The sequence below is a fragment of the Falco naumanni genome, chromosome 5 (genome assembly GCF_017639655.2).
Source record: "Falco naumanni isolate bFalNau1 chromosome 5, bFalNau1.pat, whole genome shotgun sequence".
Classification (NCBI taxonomy): domain Eukaryota; kingdom Metazoa; phylum Chordata; class Aves; order Falconiformes; family Falconidae; genus Falco; species Falco naumanni.
Window position 1 is genome coordinate 36,838,470 of NC_054058.1, and position 17,729 is coordinate 36,856,198.

The following is a 17,729-nucleotide window of genomic DNA, read 5'->3' on the forward strand; positions in this document are numbered from 1 at the left end:
AGCAAAGCTCCAGTCGGGGATGAGAAGCAAGGAAGCACGTTTCCAGTGAGCCAAATGGGCCCCACGGCCGGCCGGCTGCCTCTGGCAGTGAGCTTGTCACCGCCACGCTGTTGGCTGCAAGGCTGTGGCTGACAGCCTCCCCTCTCCTCCCGCTGCCACCAAAGCACTGGGCTGCATTTCATTAGTCTGTGGTGGCATCACTGTGCTCGCCAGTACCTCCACACTGTTCTCCAGCTTCTCACGGACCTTCAGGTACTGGCCTGCTGTAAAAAGGTCAGAGTGATTTCATTTGCACTGGCTTGAGTGCAGAATGTTATGAATTTCCATGGCCTCATTAAAGATGTGATGTAGGAGAGAGAGCTGACAGGCAGATTTGGCCCATGCCCATCCTCTCCTGGCTGGCATCTGGGCATGATGCCTCAGCTGTCCTGCCAAAGCCTGGAGATGCAACAGGGGAGCAACGCAGTGGGTGGGGAAGGAGAGGAAGGGTAGGATGAGGGGCTGCTGCAGATGCAGAGTTGGGGAGTTGGAGAGGGACTGCCAGCAGCCCTGTGCCATACCCTCCACCCCCACCCCCCAAGGGACTTGTGAGCAAAGTCCATTGATTCCCTTCCAAAGGGATGGTCCTCCCCACAGCTTGCAGGGCTCCCCCTGTAGCAGCCCCACCAAATTCTGAGCCTTTGGGGGCTCAGAGGCTCTGGCTGGAGGGACAAGTTGCACCAGCATAGGCTGCCACAGGAAGGTAGATGCTGTGGGGGGTGAATGGCACTACCAAGGCAGGCAGACGTAATTGCCCACCAAGACCTCTTTCCCTATTTCCCATCTCAGCAAGAGCACCCATAAGGGAGGTCCTGCCCACTGCCATAGTCCATGGGAAGGCTGCCCATCCACCCCCAGGGAACATCTTCTGGCCAGCACAGCTCCCCAGCACACACTTGCCTTCCCTTTCCATGCTGCCCCCACAGCACTGCAGAGGGCTGGACCACCAGAGGATGCAGGCAGGTTTTCAAGGGATTGTGCAGAAATATAACATCTTCCATCACCCAGCCTAAAAACACACATTAGAGGCTGAGGGCAGATACAGCTTTACACCCCCTAATAATCTTGTCTATAAGCTAGATAACTAGGACTGTAAATCCCTGGTAATAATCACAGCCACCATGCCTGCAAGCTCTCCCCCAGACCATTCATTTGGCTTGATGATGCTTTAAAGAGACATCTAATGAGGATAATCTGATTCTTCAAATCTCCTCTGCTTTTGGGCAGCAGAGCAATTCCGTCCCCCTCAAACTCCTCCTTCCTCCATGACTGTCTTTATTTCCCCTTCTCATATGAATCACTCTGGGGTTTCCTTTGCTTTTTGCATTACTATTTTGATTCTTTGATATGACCACTGCAATCAAGATTCTCTCCCTTTAGAACCTAATTAGCATGAAATCAGACTCTCTTTTTACTCATAGTCTCATAACAGGATGCTGGCCTATGCTTCAGCTCTCACTCGGGTGCAGGGAACATTGCAGCCAGCTTAAAAAATTCCCTCTTTACCTGATTCAATCAGAACCACTTACGGGAGATCCACACACATTTCAAGCTTGGCAAGAGAGTCAAGCTTTGGGAGGGGGGGGAAGGTCTCAATCACACTCAGCTTTCAGCACAGAGCAGATGGCGAACATACTGACTATATAATTTATAGGACGCCATCACTACGTATTAGTCCCATGCAGTGTCTGAGCTCAGCCAAACCACAGCTCATGCAGACGCAGAGGGGACTCACGCAGGTGATGCTCCACATGCAACCTGGGCAACAGGAAAGAGCCAGGTTTCAGAGAAAGCACATGCTTCACATTTCTCCTCCTTCATAACACAGAGCAGAGGACGTGGTGCAGCAGCCCTCACCCTGGAGGGGTTTTCTCTTCCCTGCGGGCTGGGCAAACACTTCCCAGCCCGCAAACTTGTGTTCAAACTGGGTCAGTATTATGCAACATCTGCGCACAAGCAACTCCCCTTCCCTTCCCCAGAAGCAGCTCACGCAGCAGCACAATGGATGCCAGGGCTGCCCAAGGCCAGGTGCTGGGGTTTGTTTGCACTTCTGCAGGGCTGCGTGCTGGCACAGCCTGGTGTGCAGCTTGCTGGGGGTCACAAAGCCTCAGAGGGACATGCACCACCACTGCAGCTCTATCGCCACAGTGCCCCTGCCTTTCACCCAGACACACACATGGGGATGCCAGGGAGGCTTCAAGGACCTATAGGTGAAGAAGGAGAATCACTCAGGATGGCCAAGTGAGGTTTTAAGAGAGGAAAAGATAAAAAGAGACCACCAGGTAGTAAAACCACTCCCTGTGGAGCAAGGTGAAGGCAGCTCCAGCCCCATCTCTAAGGTAGCAGAGCATTTCCAGCCCTCTGCGTGGCTACAAAGGAGCTGGAGGCAAGTGTGCATGACCCAGCCTTTGCAAGTACCCAGTATGCGGGCACAGAGTGACACTGTGCTGTCCTAGGGCTTCCCCAGCTCCAATGGCTTTGATCCTCTGCTGCTCAGCATAACAGCATGAGGTACTGAGTCACCCCCCAGACCCATGGGGGGAACGAGGATTAATTAGTTGATGCTGGCACATTGCTTCGAAGAGAGGTGCTCCACTGCAGCATGAACCACAGGTTATTACGTACCGGGCAGAGTCAAATGCAACCCTGGCTTCACATCTGTCATCTCTGGAAGAACAAGAAAAGAAAACAAGGGCAGGAGGGTGTGTTGTAGCAAAAAAGAACGTTCACAGTGGGGTGATGCCCATGCTGATGTCAAGCCCAGGAGAGCAACAAGCACAGAAGTTCAGGAGAGCTTTGAGATGACCAGTGCAAACAGCAATAGTACCTCAAGGACTGCTGACCCTCAGCGAACACCCAAGGTATTTCGCCAGCCCAAGCGCTGCAGCAACATACGTACAAAAACATACAAAACCCACCAAGGGCAGGACTAAGGCAGGCCCAGCGCAGCGCGGCATCGTCGCCCCGTCACCACGGGGTGGGCACACGGTGGGACCAGAGAGCTTCCACGGGAACACAGGAAAGGAAAACACCCATACTGCCAGAAAACAGGGAAAGCCTCCTTAGCGTGTTTAGTGTTAGCTGGACTTTTTAGGTCTTTCCAAATGGTCACCAGGTGTGCCCCTGCATGCAGACCACTCCAGAGCAGGGGTGCTTCAGCCAGCCCTGGCACAGGTTGCTGTAGTGCCGATCCAGAGGACAGAGCAGCCCCTGCGCACCAGGGCCAGGTTTCCCAGGGAGGTGACTTCTCTTTGTTTTTGTCCTCGCCTCACCTCAGTGCTCCTTCCCGTGACACGCAGAGCCCACTGGGCTCTCGCACCCAGCCCGCGGCTGCACCTGGGCCGGCGGCGGGGAGGCAGCCTGTGTGTATGTAAAACATGGGCTCTTTCACACACCGCTGACTTCCCTCAGCAAAGGAGGCAGCGGGGTGAGGGGATGGGCACAGCGCCTTTCCTGGCTCCTCACAAAACACCCCACCACACGACGAGCTTCAGGGGGATGAGGGATGTCAGCATCACCACATGTGTCAGCTCCCTGAGGAGCCATCCCTGGCAAGGGAAATATGGCCCAGCACAGGCCGGGAGCCCACACTACTCAGCTGCCAGAAAGCACAACACTCCCGAGTCCCCTGCGCACAACCTGTCTCACACACTGGTTCTTCACAGCCAAGACAGCACCTCCTGCACAGAGCCGACCCGAGGGGATGCCAACCTGCCTAGCATCACTGCACCATATTTAGTATTTAACGGCAAGGAAGACACTGATTTCTCCCACTGGCCAATTCAACAATACTTGAACTGTGCGGGGAATTTCAGCGTTTCAGAGGGTGGTTTTGTTCCACTTCACAACAAAACCCAACTGTGCCGCAGCTCTTCACGAGCAGGATTGCAGCCCAGTTTCAGGCAGCCTGCCTGCAGCGGAGTCAGGCAGGTAAACAGCACAAAACACAGCCAACCTCAGGAGGTGCCTGGCAGGCAGGTCCCACCAAACCCTCCTCCCCCAGAACTTCTGTAAAAATCAAACTGCTAATTAGGAAAAAATGGTTTATTCTGAACGTCTCCATCCAATTTGTGACCCCAAAGCAATGTCAATTTGCCCTCATCACACCCCTCCAGCAGAGGCAGCTTCTGCTGTAGAGGCAGACCCAGTGAGACACAGTGAATTTTAACACACGTGCCCAGGGTCATACAAGAAATCAGTCACAGAGGTGAAATGAGCCCAGCATTTCTGGCTCCCAGCTCTGGGCTGTGCCAGCTATTGCTTTCTCTTGCATATAAATCACTTTTCCCCACCAGTGAAGGACAGCTGGTCACTGAATGGAAAGTAGCAGTTGTTCAGCAGCCCACAGCAACACGGCACATCAGCTTAGGGTGGGAAGTGGAGAATACTCAGTGTGCAGAGGAGACTGCCAGGGGATCTGGGCCAGCCGGAATCTGGCACGAGCAAAGCCCAGTGCTCCTGCAAAACCAAGACAAGTTAAAAATCCCACAGAAGAAAGTATCTCCCTTGCTTTTGCCAGCAGATCAGGTACCTCTGCCACAGCTCTGCAGGTCAGCGCCAGGCAGCAGCAGAGCAGGAGTCCCTTTTTGTCCCCTGCTGTTGCAGACAGTTGTCATGATGAGAGCTACCAAGCAGCTCTCCCAGCTGCTTAGCACAGCATGACCACTGCCGCTTTGCACAACCGCTGACCTAACCCAGCCAGCCCCTTCAAACTACAGGTCTTGGCAAGCAGAGACATCCAGTTCTAACCAGTCCTTAAAGCAAATACTAGAGGTGGCCTTGAACCTAAACCTCTACAGCCAGGGTTAGATTTATCTCTGGTCTTTGTTCCAGGACAGAGAGATCTTTTACTATAGGTGTCATACCAGTACACAGAAACGAGCACATCATATCTTACCACACTTTAAAAGATGGTCTGATTTAACCGCTGGCGTGGCAAAGCCAGCAAACAAGCCCTTGCCTTGGAAAACCTGGGCTAGCAGAGAGCTGTGATCCCAACAGGTAATACCAACCAAGCTGATTTGTGCTGAACTTTCTCACAGAGCACCTCCATGAGCAGCTCGACTAGCAAGATGAGGATACAGTCTTCAACAAGGGACTGGGCTGAAGGCAAAATCCTGTGGGTCAACCTGCCATAGAGAGAGACCCTATTAAAGCCTCATTCAGTTTCACCCAAGAACCCCACTACATGACCAGAGCTTACACCAGTGCAACTGGTATAAGGTCTTCTATACTAATTAAACTGCTTTTACACTAATTTTGCTGACATACAAAGACATATCCACAAACAGAGACAGTCAAACCAGCAACTCTTATGGGTACTTTTGCCACAAAGAGGGGAATTTCTCTTTGTAAATCTCCACAGGGATAGCAAACTGAGAGAACAGAGAGAGGAAGATAAAGCAAGTAACTCCAAAAATATTTCTGTTAGTTTAGATTTCAGCCAGCTTGGCAAGCTCTTTCATAATGTTTAAATACAACAGAACCTGAGTCACTAGCCTTAATTTAGCTTCAGGCCTTCCATGCCTCTGATCCCAATCCAAGTTACTACTTTCACAAGACCTGTATCAAACATTAGCCCTGGCTACTCCATCCAGATGAAAGATACCCTTGGCTGCTTTGTCTTCTCTAGTAGGGGCAGTATTATGGCCTGTCTAAACTAATAGCTGACAGTTCCTCGAGGTATTTACATAGTTGAAGCTGTAGCTTTAGATGTGTCCCAACTACTTTTGGTTGTAAAACATGATGGACCTGAGACACAGTGTCATATTCTTAGATACGCTCCACTTCCTCTGCCAGTTCTAGTAAAGACTTTCTCCAAAGAGTAAGAAAAATATTTGCCCCGAGGTGAAGCAAGATGCTGCTCTTAAGGAACTAGATTTTATTTTGTACCAGCTGGGATTTGGCCACCTGTAGGAAGCACAAACAGCATCATTCTTCTTTGAAAGTAGTAGAAGGAAAGAAATACTACATCTGGAACACTGTGGTGGGAAAAAAAAAACCAACCAAAAACCACCCTATGTTTGAAGGTGCAAGAATGGACAGTAGCACGTGTGGGTTGCTACAAAGCACTCTGGGTGAACCAAAGAAAGTTTCATTTTCACCGGCTAAGAAAGCACAGCAAAAATTACTCGAGGCCAAAGGGATTTTACCCAAGTCCAATAATTATTAGAGGCAACTGGAGAGTGACCTAAGAGACGGAAGAGGCTCTGTACCTTACAGCAGTTGTGGAGGACACAAGACTGGCTGATTTCACGCCGCAGCCCTTCCTTCCCTCCCCCAGACTGCACCTGCACATCAAAAGCAAATCGAAACCAGTCTATTCTAAACCATGGTCTCATTTATTTTGAGGGACCCAAAGCCGGAATGAGGCAGAGACAGCATAACCAACAGAGAAACTTGTTTCTCAGCATGAATGCCCCGCTCTGGTGGCAAAGTCCTAGCTAGTACCTTCAGGATCACAGAGCTAGCTGAAAGTAGGGCATGCTCGTTAAGCCTCCAATCCTTCTTACACGGCCATCAGAGTTTACACATGTCTTTCTCCTTTGAGTTTTAGCCAGAGTCCAGCCCTTTTGGGCACCAAAACACAGCTGAATGGTTTAGCTCCTTTTGTTCCAGCTGACAAACAACCCAGCCCTCCCCCACCAGCAACAATACAACCGGAGCTAGGATTTGTGTGTCCTCTGAGCAAGGATACAGGCTTTGTGCCTTGCTGAGCCGTCTTTGCAAGGACTGCCAACACTCACAGCTGATTAAGCCTGCAGTGCTGCTTTCTGCGTTTTCCTGCTCACACACAGATGTCAGAAACAAGCTAAGCGAAACAGCACACACAGCTAGAGCTCTGCACCTAGGAACATTAAAGCAGGCTATTAAGGATTAAATAAATTAAACCAGAGGGGAGCTTAACACATTCTCTCTAGGCTTCATTTCCACCTGGCATGCAATTCTCGCTGTATTCTGGAAGGTGGCTCAGCTCGGTGGGCAGGAAGGATTGCGTTTGGAAAGCTTTTGCCACCACCACGTGGCTGACAGCGCGCCTGCAGCCCCGCAGCTAACGTGCGGCTCAAACTGCCAGCAAGGGCCAGCCCCGCTGCCAGGGCAAACTGGCACAAGCCGTCACAGGTTTTACAGCCAGTGCCACACACCTAAACAAAGGACATACAACTAATTATTCAATATTATACATTTTATTAACTTAGAACTCCAAAACATGCTACCGACTTGCAGTAAGAATAAGGCACGAATTACTGCCAGTAAGAACCTGTTCGTTACGGGATTAGACACAGTGTACGCCCAGCTCGGAGGAGACGTGTTTTCTGTATGTTGCCATAGTCCAGTCCGCTGTGTTTCACCTGTGGTCAGCCCCAGAGGCTGGGTTGCAAGGGTTATCCTGGGCTTGATAGACTAGGGTTGCTTGTTATCCCGGGCTTGATAGATTGAGCTTTTTTCTTTGAAGATCTAAAAGAAAGCTAAAAGTGCTAGATTATCTTGTTTAGTCCCTTTCCTACTCAATTAAGTATTAGGCATGATCTCTGGGCAGATGCTCCCACAGCTGGAACACTAACTGCCAACTGCACTCTATCTAGAAGCTGAAGGACTGCCTGCCTTCCCCATGATTCTCTTGGTGGGGAGACAAAACCTGGCAGCAAGGTTTCATGTTAGTCCAAGGTGCTGTATTTCCACTGAAAGGAAGCAGAAGCCTGCTGCCTCTTCTCTAGCATTCTGGGGACACTCAATGATGACGTGCAGCATTAACGATAGCGGCCTGTTCTTCCAGCATTCTCCCAGTAAACACACAGCTCCTGGACACTGGGAAAGTAGGTGAAACTCAAACTTGACCATGAAATAGGATTCAGATGTAATAACAGATAGGAATCCCCAATTCAAACCGCCTCCTCCCCTGCCCCAGCATATTATCCACTAAACAGGAATCAAGCTTTTCTTGAGAGATTAGCAACTAGGAACAGCTCTGGATGAGTGGTCATGACAAGCCAGGCAAAAAAACTTCCCAAAGTCATTCCAACAACAGCAGCTTGAACACCTGAAGTTAAAAAAAACAAACCCTGATGAATATGGCTGAATTCTTACAATGAGAAGCTAGTTATCATCAGAGTTCCTCATCAGTAAGCCAAAGGACAAGGCAGAAACTCCAGTTATGTGACCAGCACAGATCTGTAACATCCGGAGAAGTCGCTGAGCAGTGGCAACTCGTATCCCTTCCAACTGGAAACAAAACAGGGAAATTATTTAATCAATAGAAAAGAATAAAAACAGTGCTAAGCTGTGATAAAAGAAAGAACCAGAGCAGGCATTAAGTATATGCTTCAGAGTGGCTAGCTACAGAAAACCCCAAACAGGTCCATTTGCCCATTTACTCCCCTAATGTTAAAGGGGGTAGAGCAGTGTCAGGTGAAAACTCAGAAGGGCTTGCCAAAAGCACAGATACTACCTGCTGGCAGGGAAGCAGTCTCTGACGGTGGAATGATGAGAACGTGGAAAAGCAAAGTGTGCTACCGCTGAATGCCAAAGTCTCCCTCCAGCTTTTCAGACCAAGCAGGTAATTGGAAAGAGTGGCATATCAGATGGCAAAAGAATCTGTGCAGCAACAAAGCCTGGCTAACAGGAAGCATTACGCAAGCAAGAGAGTTACATGGCAAATAACAGCTCAAGGGCTCCCAGAAAAAAAAAAAAATGCCTCAAGGAACAAGTGTACCAAGGCTTTGCATATCAGAGAAGTATTTGTTAATTTAGACTTGGCTTCCTGAGGCTTTGCAGTAGCACAGGAAGGAGGAGGTAATCCAGAAAACTCATTTTTAAGGACAGTCAGACTACTGTACCTCTACCGTTCTGGCAGAAAGAGTATGGTCTCTGACACTTGCAGTAGCATGTTAGCAATAAAAATATGTACACATAATGCTGCTCCTAAGGTTCAGAGAGCAGTGGAACTCACAAATCCCTTCAGACACCAAATAAGCACCTTACCTCCAGCTCACAGAATAGCACAGGACTGCAGTAGGCTTCTCCCAGTTTCCAGACGGCACTGATCTCTACGCTGCAGGAATTCACCCTGCCAACTACAGAAAAAGTTTTCCCACGTTACACGCTCCACAATCAACATTCAATGAATAAAAGTACCAGGAAATTCCATGTCCACAAAATGATCCAGAGGTAATTTTGAGTGCGCCATACATTTTGGCTAAGGGATTAGTACACTATCAGCACAGGCAGAATCTTCCCCTCACTGACTGAAAGCCCTCCTGGCTCATGTGGTATCACAGAGTGGTCATATGTCTGAGGAATTCACTCAGTCAGGGCAGCTGTAGCATGAGGCAGCACTAAGACTCCTTCTCACCCCAGAATTAGGCCTCCTGAGCCACAGATTCCAGGGACACAGGAACTCTGTTCCAACACTGAGCAGTAACTGCCTGGCCCCTCCAGGTTCTCAGAGCTGAAATAAGGAGGGTATGCAGGAAAGCACCCTCTCCACTCCAGGCTGGGATGGGGCAGGGCAGGGCAGAGAAAGATCAGAGGCACAACAGGGCCAGACAGTACACAGCAGGGATGTCAGTCTTCTATTAAAACTATACTTAATAGTTTATTAGCTCATCCATTTAGATTCATTTTATTACCACAGTATTATATGCTCCTTGCTGCTCATTAAGATTATCATTAAGACAGATCTGCAAGAAGAAATAAAGAGACTTCTGCAGTGCCACAGGGGGAAAAAAATAAAATAAAAAAATCAATAACACAAATTATATTCAGGGATTAGGGACAGAAAAGAAAGGTCTGATTGGCAAAACCAAAAAGGATAGAGCAACTGAGCATGAGAGAAGAGAACCATGTTTTACCTAACAAAACAATAAAAAAAGGTAGATGAGTTAAGATACAATTTAAACAAAGCTTTTGACAAAGCCACTGGTTTCTTGTTTTGTTAAATCACTGCCCTGTTTTAAAGGAAAGCAACAGTGAGCCTTGCTGCTCAGAGAGGAGGAAGAGGACAGATGCCATACATACCCCCAGTGACAAGAAAGCACACTTTCCCCAGGAAGAAGCTGGCATCCACATAAGCTAGGGAAGCTTCGACATTCTCCAAGCTGTCAGAAAAGCACAGGCAATCCATTTGGACAGGGAGGTAAAACAAGTGCAGCATAAGGACAAAGGGAATAACTTTCAGAAGCACAATTAGAAAACCAATGACGTTAACATCTGCTGATCTGTGAGCTGGCAGAGTTATGCTCTGTGCTAAAAGCATGACATTAGAGACCTCTAATACCCACAGCTGTTTAATAATATATAACATACCCTTTCTACCCAAGACTCAGTTAGACTTAGTTTGAATGGTGTCCTCCATAATTTGTGGACACTAAGCATCCAAATTCATTAACATCCAATGAAACTTCAGCACTACTCTGGCTCTTTCAGAAGAGCTAGCCCACACATTTCCGCAGCACCATCTGTGCTGTAAGTATGCAGCTGGCCCTGTCATTTTTGGTAAATGAGAACCCAGGATAGTCAAGTCACAAGTTAAGTAAGTAATAAAATGCTGACTTTTGTTCCTTAGGAAGTCTTTACTTATGGCCTGGGGACACAAATACCATTTCAACAAAGATAAGCACAAGATGAAAGAAAAGGGATCAACCCTGCAGACCTTTCTCTTTTGCCTAGAGACATTCATAGTGCTGATCCCAGTTGCCAAGCAGTATCAGTGAACTGGGGACACAGATGCAGCAACTGGCTGGTTATTAGGTAGCACTGCCCAGTGCACAACAGCCATCTGCATATTACAGACCTTAACAGCACCACCACCATTTCCATCTCATTTTAGAGACTGCGTCTTTCCAAAGTTCAGTTCATATCATCCTGTATGTGGATCCCAGAATAAATTCTACCTCCTAACAGGCATGTTATTGGAGAGCGCAGTTCAGTTCTAATCCACTGCTGGACGCCAGAAAGCTACTGTATGTATTACCGATCTGTTCCACCACAGCAAGTCTTGGGTTTGAAAACCACTATTCAGCAATTCTGACATAGTAAACATTTAGATTTAGTCATCAGTTCAAGAAAGAATATCAGTTCCCCTTCTCGTATTTTTGCTCTTCTTTTACCTGTATTTACTCTTAATGTCAATCATAAACACAATCAGATCTATCCTGGGCCGAAGGTGATCCCTCTCTGAAGGTAACGGGAGTGATGTAGCAAGGTGACTGAAAGAAAATAAATTTGCCAGTTTAACCAAACAGCTTGGCAAGGCAGTATCCACTTAACCATAACCACATAACTATTGCAGTTCACCACGTAGCAAGCTATTAGGAAGCCCACTAGTTACTAAATACGTAGGCACTAAAGAGACACTGTCATTCTTTAAGTAGTATTCTCATATCTTAGGCATACTCATAGCTGCTGACAGCCACAATGATACTTGCCAGTCAAGGTTGTTTATAAAGGAAAGCTTGTTAGAGCACAAGACTCACAGAAACCTTTTCTCCACAGAGATGTTTGACAGTAATTCTATTAATTGTTAAGAAGAGTCCTTTCTAACAAAGTGAACCACAATGCTTTACTGGTATATTAGGCTGCCAAGTTTCAGTTAAAATGCATCAGTGCTTTCCTGTCACATTCCAGAGATACTGCTCATATGATCACACAGGAGAGGGTACCTGCTCAGGCATCCATGTTCCAGAAAGATGTGTTGTATTTGCAAAACCTTAAACCAGAAATTTATCACTAGTATAGCTTTATAGATGAAGTTATAACTCAGAGTGTCTGTTACACTATTACACTATTTTTATCCCTTTCACTGTGTTTGGAGTTACCAAGTAGTTTAGGTGTCCTTCTACACAATACCACCACTGCTGATACAGCTGTTGGAGGAAAAATTGCAGCATGGGCATTTTTTGTGTCTCTTCCCACTACAGGGGGGGGTGGGGGGGGGAAACTTTGAGTAGTGCATATCTGGGCCTTCCACAGGGAAGAGTATTATCAGCACCCTATTTTTGGAAGATCACCTGAAAGATAGATTGAACAAACAAAAACTTCAGAATTTCAGCATCTCTCACAATCCACTTCCTCTCTGGAAACCATGAAAGAAACTCCTTGTGGAATATTACTTCTAGCAATTAAATCTTAAGGACTTAACAGTTTTCCCCAGCAGCCACAGACCATGGTACACATTCCTTTCTATTAATTATATGCAGTTTGCTGTTTTGTCTGCCAGTCTCCAAATAAAGGTGCTTTGTTTCCTATAAATAAGGGAGGTATGATTTAACAAAAACATTCTGAAACTAGAACAAGATATGAGCAAAGCACGCTTGAAAGACACACTGCCACACAAACAAGCCTATAAATTTAAGGTGAAATTTAGAGAGAAGCTGTGGTGAAAGGAAAGCATCAGATCTCATTGTCTGGGGGGAAAAAACACCAAAACCCCAAAAAAACCCTCAACCCCTCAAAACCCTCCACAATTTGGAATGTTACTATATTTAAACCAATATCAGTAGATGATTGCAGCAGCCTCCAGGTGTGCACTGCAGAAGGCTTTTCTTTCCTTGTAGGAAGAAACACAAAAATGCCAGCCCTGCAATTCTTCTCCCAACAGCTGTATCTTACAGATAGATTTGCCAGACAAGATACCATATTTCTTTGCAATGTGTAAAATCCCAAAACAACACAGTGCGGGGAAAAAACCCCCACCCTGCTACAGACTTCTGCTTTCCTAGTGATACTAGCGCAGGGACTTGTCTTGCTCTGTAGCACAAGCATAAGTTTCTGTGCCTTTAGGTAGTTACCCAGCTGTACTGCCAGTAGCCAACTAGTTATGGCATTCCACAGCTCAGCAGAAGCTGCAGGATTCACAAAGAAAGCTGGATACTTAATTTACTATTAGTTGGCACAAACATCCAAGATACCATAACCAGAGCAGTACAATCACTCTAACTGACTAGTAGATTATTTCAGGTTTGCCTTTACAGCATAGCCTTGGACTAGAGCAGCAAAATACCTTCTGAAAAAAAAATCCCCAACTAAAAAAAAAACCAACACAAACTCTTCTGAAGAGTTGAATAAACTCATTTGGTCATTTGGTTTTGGCAAGAGAGCTGTCAAGGACATTATATTGTAAAAAGTTAGTTAACCAAGCTTTTAAGGTAGAACTTGTTATGCAGCTAAAGTTAAGATTTAAAACACATCTTAAAAGCTTGAGGAGGAAAAGCACATGCATGAACATAAACCAGAAAAGGGCTGCGAAGAGCACGAACAGCAATGGTCATTTCCAGGAAAACTTGATTTCAAGTAGTTGCAAGCATTGTACTTGTCCCATTTATGTTAAATTAGGATGTTTAATTCCTATATACACCTGTCCAGCGGGAACAAAATCATCCGTGCTCCTCCCGTGCTCTTGCAATTGAGTGACCAGACACCTGTGCGACACCCACAGGGCAAGGGCACGAGCACAGCCAACACGACGCGCGTGAGAACTGTCCTCAGCCCCGTCCCCCACCGTGCCCAAGCTGCCCGCCCCGCCCCGAGCGCTCTGCCCCCGCGGCCCGTGCGGCAGCGCCGCCCGCAGCCAGCCCCGCTCCCGGAGGAGCGCGCCGTCCCGCTCCCGCGGCGCCTCCCGCGATCCCGGCGCGCGCGCTGCCGGGGCAGAAACTCCGCATGAGTTAGCGTGGCAGCCGCTGCTTCGGCTCCGTCTCCCGCGCCGGGCGGGCCCGCAGCCCCGCACCCCCCTCCCGCCACTCACATACTGATCTTGAAGCTCTTCTTCTCCAGGAGGAGCGCCTCCGCCAGCCTCTGCTGCAGGCCCTCGTCCGACCCCACCAGCTGCGCCGACAGGAGGGAAAAGCGCGGTCAGAGGGGCAGCCCCGCGGCTCGGGACCGGCCGGGGGAAGCGGCCAGGGCCGCGGGCCGGCCCCGCGCCTACGTTTGCATATTGCGGCCAGGCGGGCTATCCCCCGGCGGGGGGCGGCGGCAGTTACGGCCGTTGCCGCTGGGGCTCGGCCCGCGGCGGCGGAGGGTGCGGGACAGGCGGGCGCGGCCGCAGGGCCGGGACCAGGGAGGCAGAAGCGGCGGCGGACCTACCAGGCAGGCGGCGGAGTTAGGAATCGGGAGCTTGTCGAAGGGCTGCACCACCGACATCCTGGCGGGTGTCGGGAGGCAACACCTCCCGCCGGGATTCAAACCGCCGCCCCGCCCCGTGCTCACGTGAGGCGTCGGGGGCGGGGCTTCCGGCGCGCCTGCGCGTGGGGCGGGGCTTCGTGTGAGGGGCGGGCGGAGGCCCGGCGGCCCCGGGGCACGGGGGAGGGGTGGCGCCCCGCGCGCTGGCTGAGGGCGGGCGCCCGCGCTACCGGTAGCCGATGGCCGCGGCGCTGCAGAGCGAGCGGGCTCGTGCGGCACGCGGGGGCCGGTCATGCCCACGGCACCCACCGGCGGCACCGGGCGCTGCTCGCGGGGGTGAGGGAGACGCGGAGGTGGGCGCCGGCCTCCCCTGCTGCCCACCCTGGGCTGCTGAGGGCACAGCCCTTGTTTTCAGCGCTGGGCTCTGCCCCTGGTCCCTGGGCTGATGCTCGCTCGTTTGCTCAAGCCTGAACGGTACCAAAGGCTCCAGTAAAATTCCACGGCCTCCTTGCATTGCGGTGTATAACGTGAACTAATGTACGTGAACAACGTGGTACGCTTTGATGTAATAGCTAGGGAAGGGAATTCTAACAGCGCACAGCAGCAGTGCCCAGCTCTGCACGCTGAACTGCTCTGTGCCAGGCCTTCTGGCAGCTCCGGCAGCCACAACCTCCATGCCACCCTCCTGGGGACCTTGCCCCTCGCCCCCTGGCTGGTGGCCTGTGGCTGGTGGCATCTGCCCAGCCCAGTGCTCCCTGCCCATGGCACAGGCAGGAGGGTGCCCCTGCAGAAGCGCTGCGGTTACGGAGCTAGGCCGAGCTTTTCTCACTCCAAGGTCAGAGCAGGAGGTTGTGCAGTGATGTAAAGCCCTTGTGGCCTGTGGTCTACTTTGCTGCGTCTCCTTATCCCCAGGTTCAGCTCCAGCTCGGTGGCGAGGGGAATCCAGGACCCCCTCAGCTGCCTGCTGGGGCTGGCTCTCCCTGCCCCTTCAACCGGGGCACCCCCAAATGGCAGGAGAGGTGCCGAGGGGAGGAAGAAGGCCGCCAAAGGATGAAAACTCATCTCCCCCTTTGCAGCAAGCCAGAGAAGGAAGCGGGGGAGAGGGGGTTAATGTAAACTGACATCACATGGCTGCCGTGGCTTTTTTGATCTTGACGAAGGCAGACGGTTCTGTTCATTGCCAGCATGAGACAAATTACAGGTGAAGCAGAAGAGATTACAGGATATTTCTGGTTGTCGTTGAGTTCAGCGGGGGGGAAGGGAGGATGAATCCAGGGCAGATGTGTCCTAAAGACTGGGAGGCAGGCAAATGCAATAAATAGCAAGCCAGCTCCCAAGTCGGAGGGATGTAGAGAGCAATTGGGACAATGCTTCTTTTGGGCTGCTGAGGGTGTGGAAATATGCTAAAAGCTCTGACACTCACCTAAAAAGTGTTTGTTCTCTTTCTGCCCTCTGCTACTCCCTGTTGCCTTCTCTCTGGCCCCACAGAAGGACCTATGTGGCTTCAATGTCTGGCAGGGGACATGCTCACTGTCCCCTGTCACTGCAGGCTTTCTCCTTCTCACAACACTGGTGTCTGTTGAGGTTCAACGGGTCCAAATGAGCTACCACTGATCCCACAGTTATTTTCCCTTGTCCCCAGCAAGTTTCTCGGCCATCCCTTGGCAGACTTCCCTCTGCAGGGCTGACCCCCACCTTCCTGTGGGGACACAGACATTCGCCGTGCTCCCTCCTCTGCGTGCCCCACCTTCACTGCACTCTTTTGCCAGGGGGACACCTGCCCCTTAGCACCTTACTAACAAGGCACCCGTGGGTGCATGGCCCACCTGAGTGTGACTCAGAGAGGGGCGGTGGTAGTACTGGCAGTCCCTGCCTGAAAATCCAGGCTCTGGCAGAGCCAGTTTCCTCCTGGCATGCAAAGCCATTGCCCGACGGCTGGCACAGCAAGGTGTGCCAGGCAGATTCACTTTGCTTTCCTTCCTCTTTGAAATGCAGGCAGGGATGCTCCGTGTGGGGATGCAAAGCCTGCAGAGCAAGCTCAGTTCTGTGGGCAACCTAGGCGGGGGGAGAACAGGAGTCAACGTCCTGCACCCTTGTTGGCTATTTACACATGGGCCAAGGGGTGTAAAGCAGATCTAATGTCAAAGGGTAGCATTTAAAAACTGCTTTCCACGGTAAAGGATGGCATAAAGAGGTGGAGACTCAGACTGGCAATGTCCTGCAGCGCGTGTCTAGATCTGTAGCTCAGCAAGGAGAGGAGAGGAAAGGGATGAGACACGGATGGTGTTGGAGGCTGCGATGTATTTTACATACCACTGCATGACTGTGCCAGGCTGTTTCACCTCTCTCCACCCTGTTTCCAGTTTGCAAAGTGGGAATAAGGAGTTGATCTCCGCTTCCAAGTGATGCAGGAGAGCTGAAACAGGGGTGTCAGTGCACTGGCCCCCAGCGCAGGCAGAAGGGGTGAGAGCAGGGCGTGACACAGAAGGGGGGAGCTCCTGATTTTACTCTGTGGCCCATTGTACATTGGTCTGGTAGCACAAACTATTCCTAAAATGAGAAGCGTAATGTAGCTGATGTGAAGATGCTCTGGTGATGCCAATGAAGGCAGTTAGCATCAGTGAGACTTGGCCTGGCCATCACCAGTGCTCCCTGGGAATGGTGCAGTCACTCCTGCAGCAGGACAGCACTGGCTGCTACAAAAAATGTTATACAGCACACCTTGCCCTCGTGTATCCTTGGCCAATTTGCTGTATGCTTCATTCAGCAGGTTGGTGACTGAATCTTGAGATATTTTGTCTCTGTTTTCTCTCTTTGTTCTCCCCGAGCAGCCACAGGAGCAAAGGGCACAGGCTTTGGAGATGGCCTCTTCATACACACTGACCCCAGCATGGTCCCAGTTGTCTCAGCACCCACCCACAGACCTTCTGGCAATGGTGGCTTCATCCCAACCTCATTCAGCACAAGTTTTGTGAGATGTCACCTGGCCATGCACCGCTGGCTCTGGGCTGACCTCTCGCAGCCCTGCCTGGGAAGTGTGCAGAATATAAGTGCATGTGTATTTGATTGCACTTGTTCTCTCACTAATAGACAAGAGTTATATCATTTGCAGCAAGTGCAAATTATTAGAGAAACTAAATTTCCACATATGTTGCTGGCAACTTCAGCTTCCTTTGGCAAAGGCTCTCTCCAGCTATTGCTAGACCCAAAGTCAGCTTTTTCAGTTCTGCTCTTTATTTTACCTCATCATGCACATTTCCCTAGCTTTTTGATCAAGTCAACAAAGCTGCTTAAACGAGTTTCCTTATTTGAAGCTGCAGCAGCACCCAGAAGGCAGGTTACTCTGCTTTCCCACCAGAGTATCTGACTGATGCCCTGCCATGCATCCAGAGTGCCTTCTGCATCCTGCAGCAACTCCCTCACCTCCAGCAGCTGAACAGGGAAGTATTTCTGTGACTTTTGCTGGAGTTTTGTCCTCTGCTGCAGACCTTGGGGGAGGCTAGTTCAACAAAGTCCATCTTCTCACATGCCTCCACCTACCTTGGGAGAGTAGTATTTGAGGGATTGGTGTTGCC

General features: G+C 50.0%; 1 protein-coding gene and 1 long non-coding RNA gene across 4 annotated transcripts; both read right to left on the bottom strand.

The window, feature by feature from the left end:
* Window positions 1-4,068: 4,068 nt before the first annotated feature.
* LOC121089676 lies at window positions 4,069-4,715 on the bottom strand. Its single transcript, XR_005828312.1, has 2 exons — window positions 4,571-4,715; window positions 4,069-4,497 (listed from the first exon to the last, which is right to left on the bottom strand). It is a non-coding gene; the product is annotated as an uncharacterized LOC121089676 (long non-coding RNA).
* A 2,492-nt stretch (window positions 4,716-7,207) lies between these two features.
* CENPM (centromere protein M) lies at window positions 7,208-14,248 on the bottom strand. 3 transcript variants are annotated; one of them, XM_040596329.1, is made up of 7 exons: window positions 14,119-14,248; window positions 13,781-13,860; window positions 11,148-11,246; window positions 10,057-10,136; window positions 9,022-9,113; window positions 8,128-8,262; window positions 7,208-7,848 (listed from the first exon to the last, which is right to left on the bottom strand). In XM_040596329.1, the coding sequence occupies exons 1-6, from the start codon at window positions 14,173-14,175 to the stop codon at window positions 8,137-8,139; spliced, it is 534 nt and encodes a 177-aa protein (XP_040452263.1). In that variant the 5' UTR covers window positions 14,176-14,248; the 3' UTR covers window positions 7,208-7,848; window positions 8,128-8,136. The 3 variants fall into 3 exon arrangements, with proteins under 3 accessions (XP_040452263.1, XP_040452262.1, XP_040452261.1); XM_040596328.1 differs by having other exon boundaries at window positions 8,102-8,262; XM_040596327.1 differs by having other exon boundaries at window positions 7,208-8,262.
* Window positions 14,249-17,729: the final 3,481 nt, after the last annotated feature.

What these genes read in the sequence shown, in the direction of transcription:
- CENPM (XM_040596329.1), bottom strand. Translation starts at nt 14,175, where the DNA reads ATGTCGGTGGTGCAGCCCTTCGACAAGCTCCCGATTCCTAACTCCGCC. An exon ending in CTAACTCCGCCGCCTGCCTG is followed by an intron (nt 13,861 to 14,118) that starts GTAGGTCCGCCG and finishes CTGTCGGCGCAG; the next exon opens with CTGGTGGGGTCGGACGAGGG. An exon ending in TGCTATTCTGTGAGCTGGAG is followed by an intron (nt 8,263 to 9,021) that starts GTAAGGTGCTTA and finishes TTTTGTTTCCAG; the next exon opens with TTGGAAGGGATACGAGTTGC.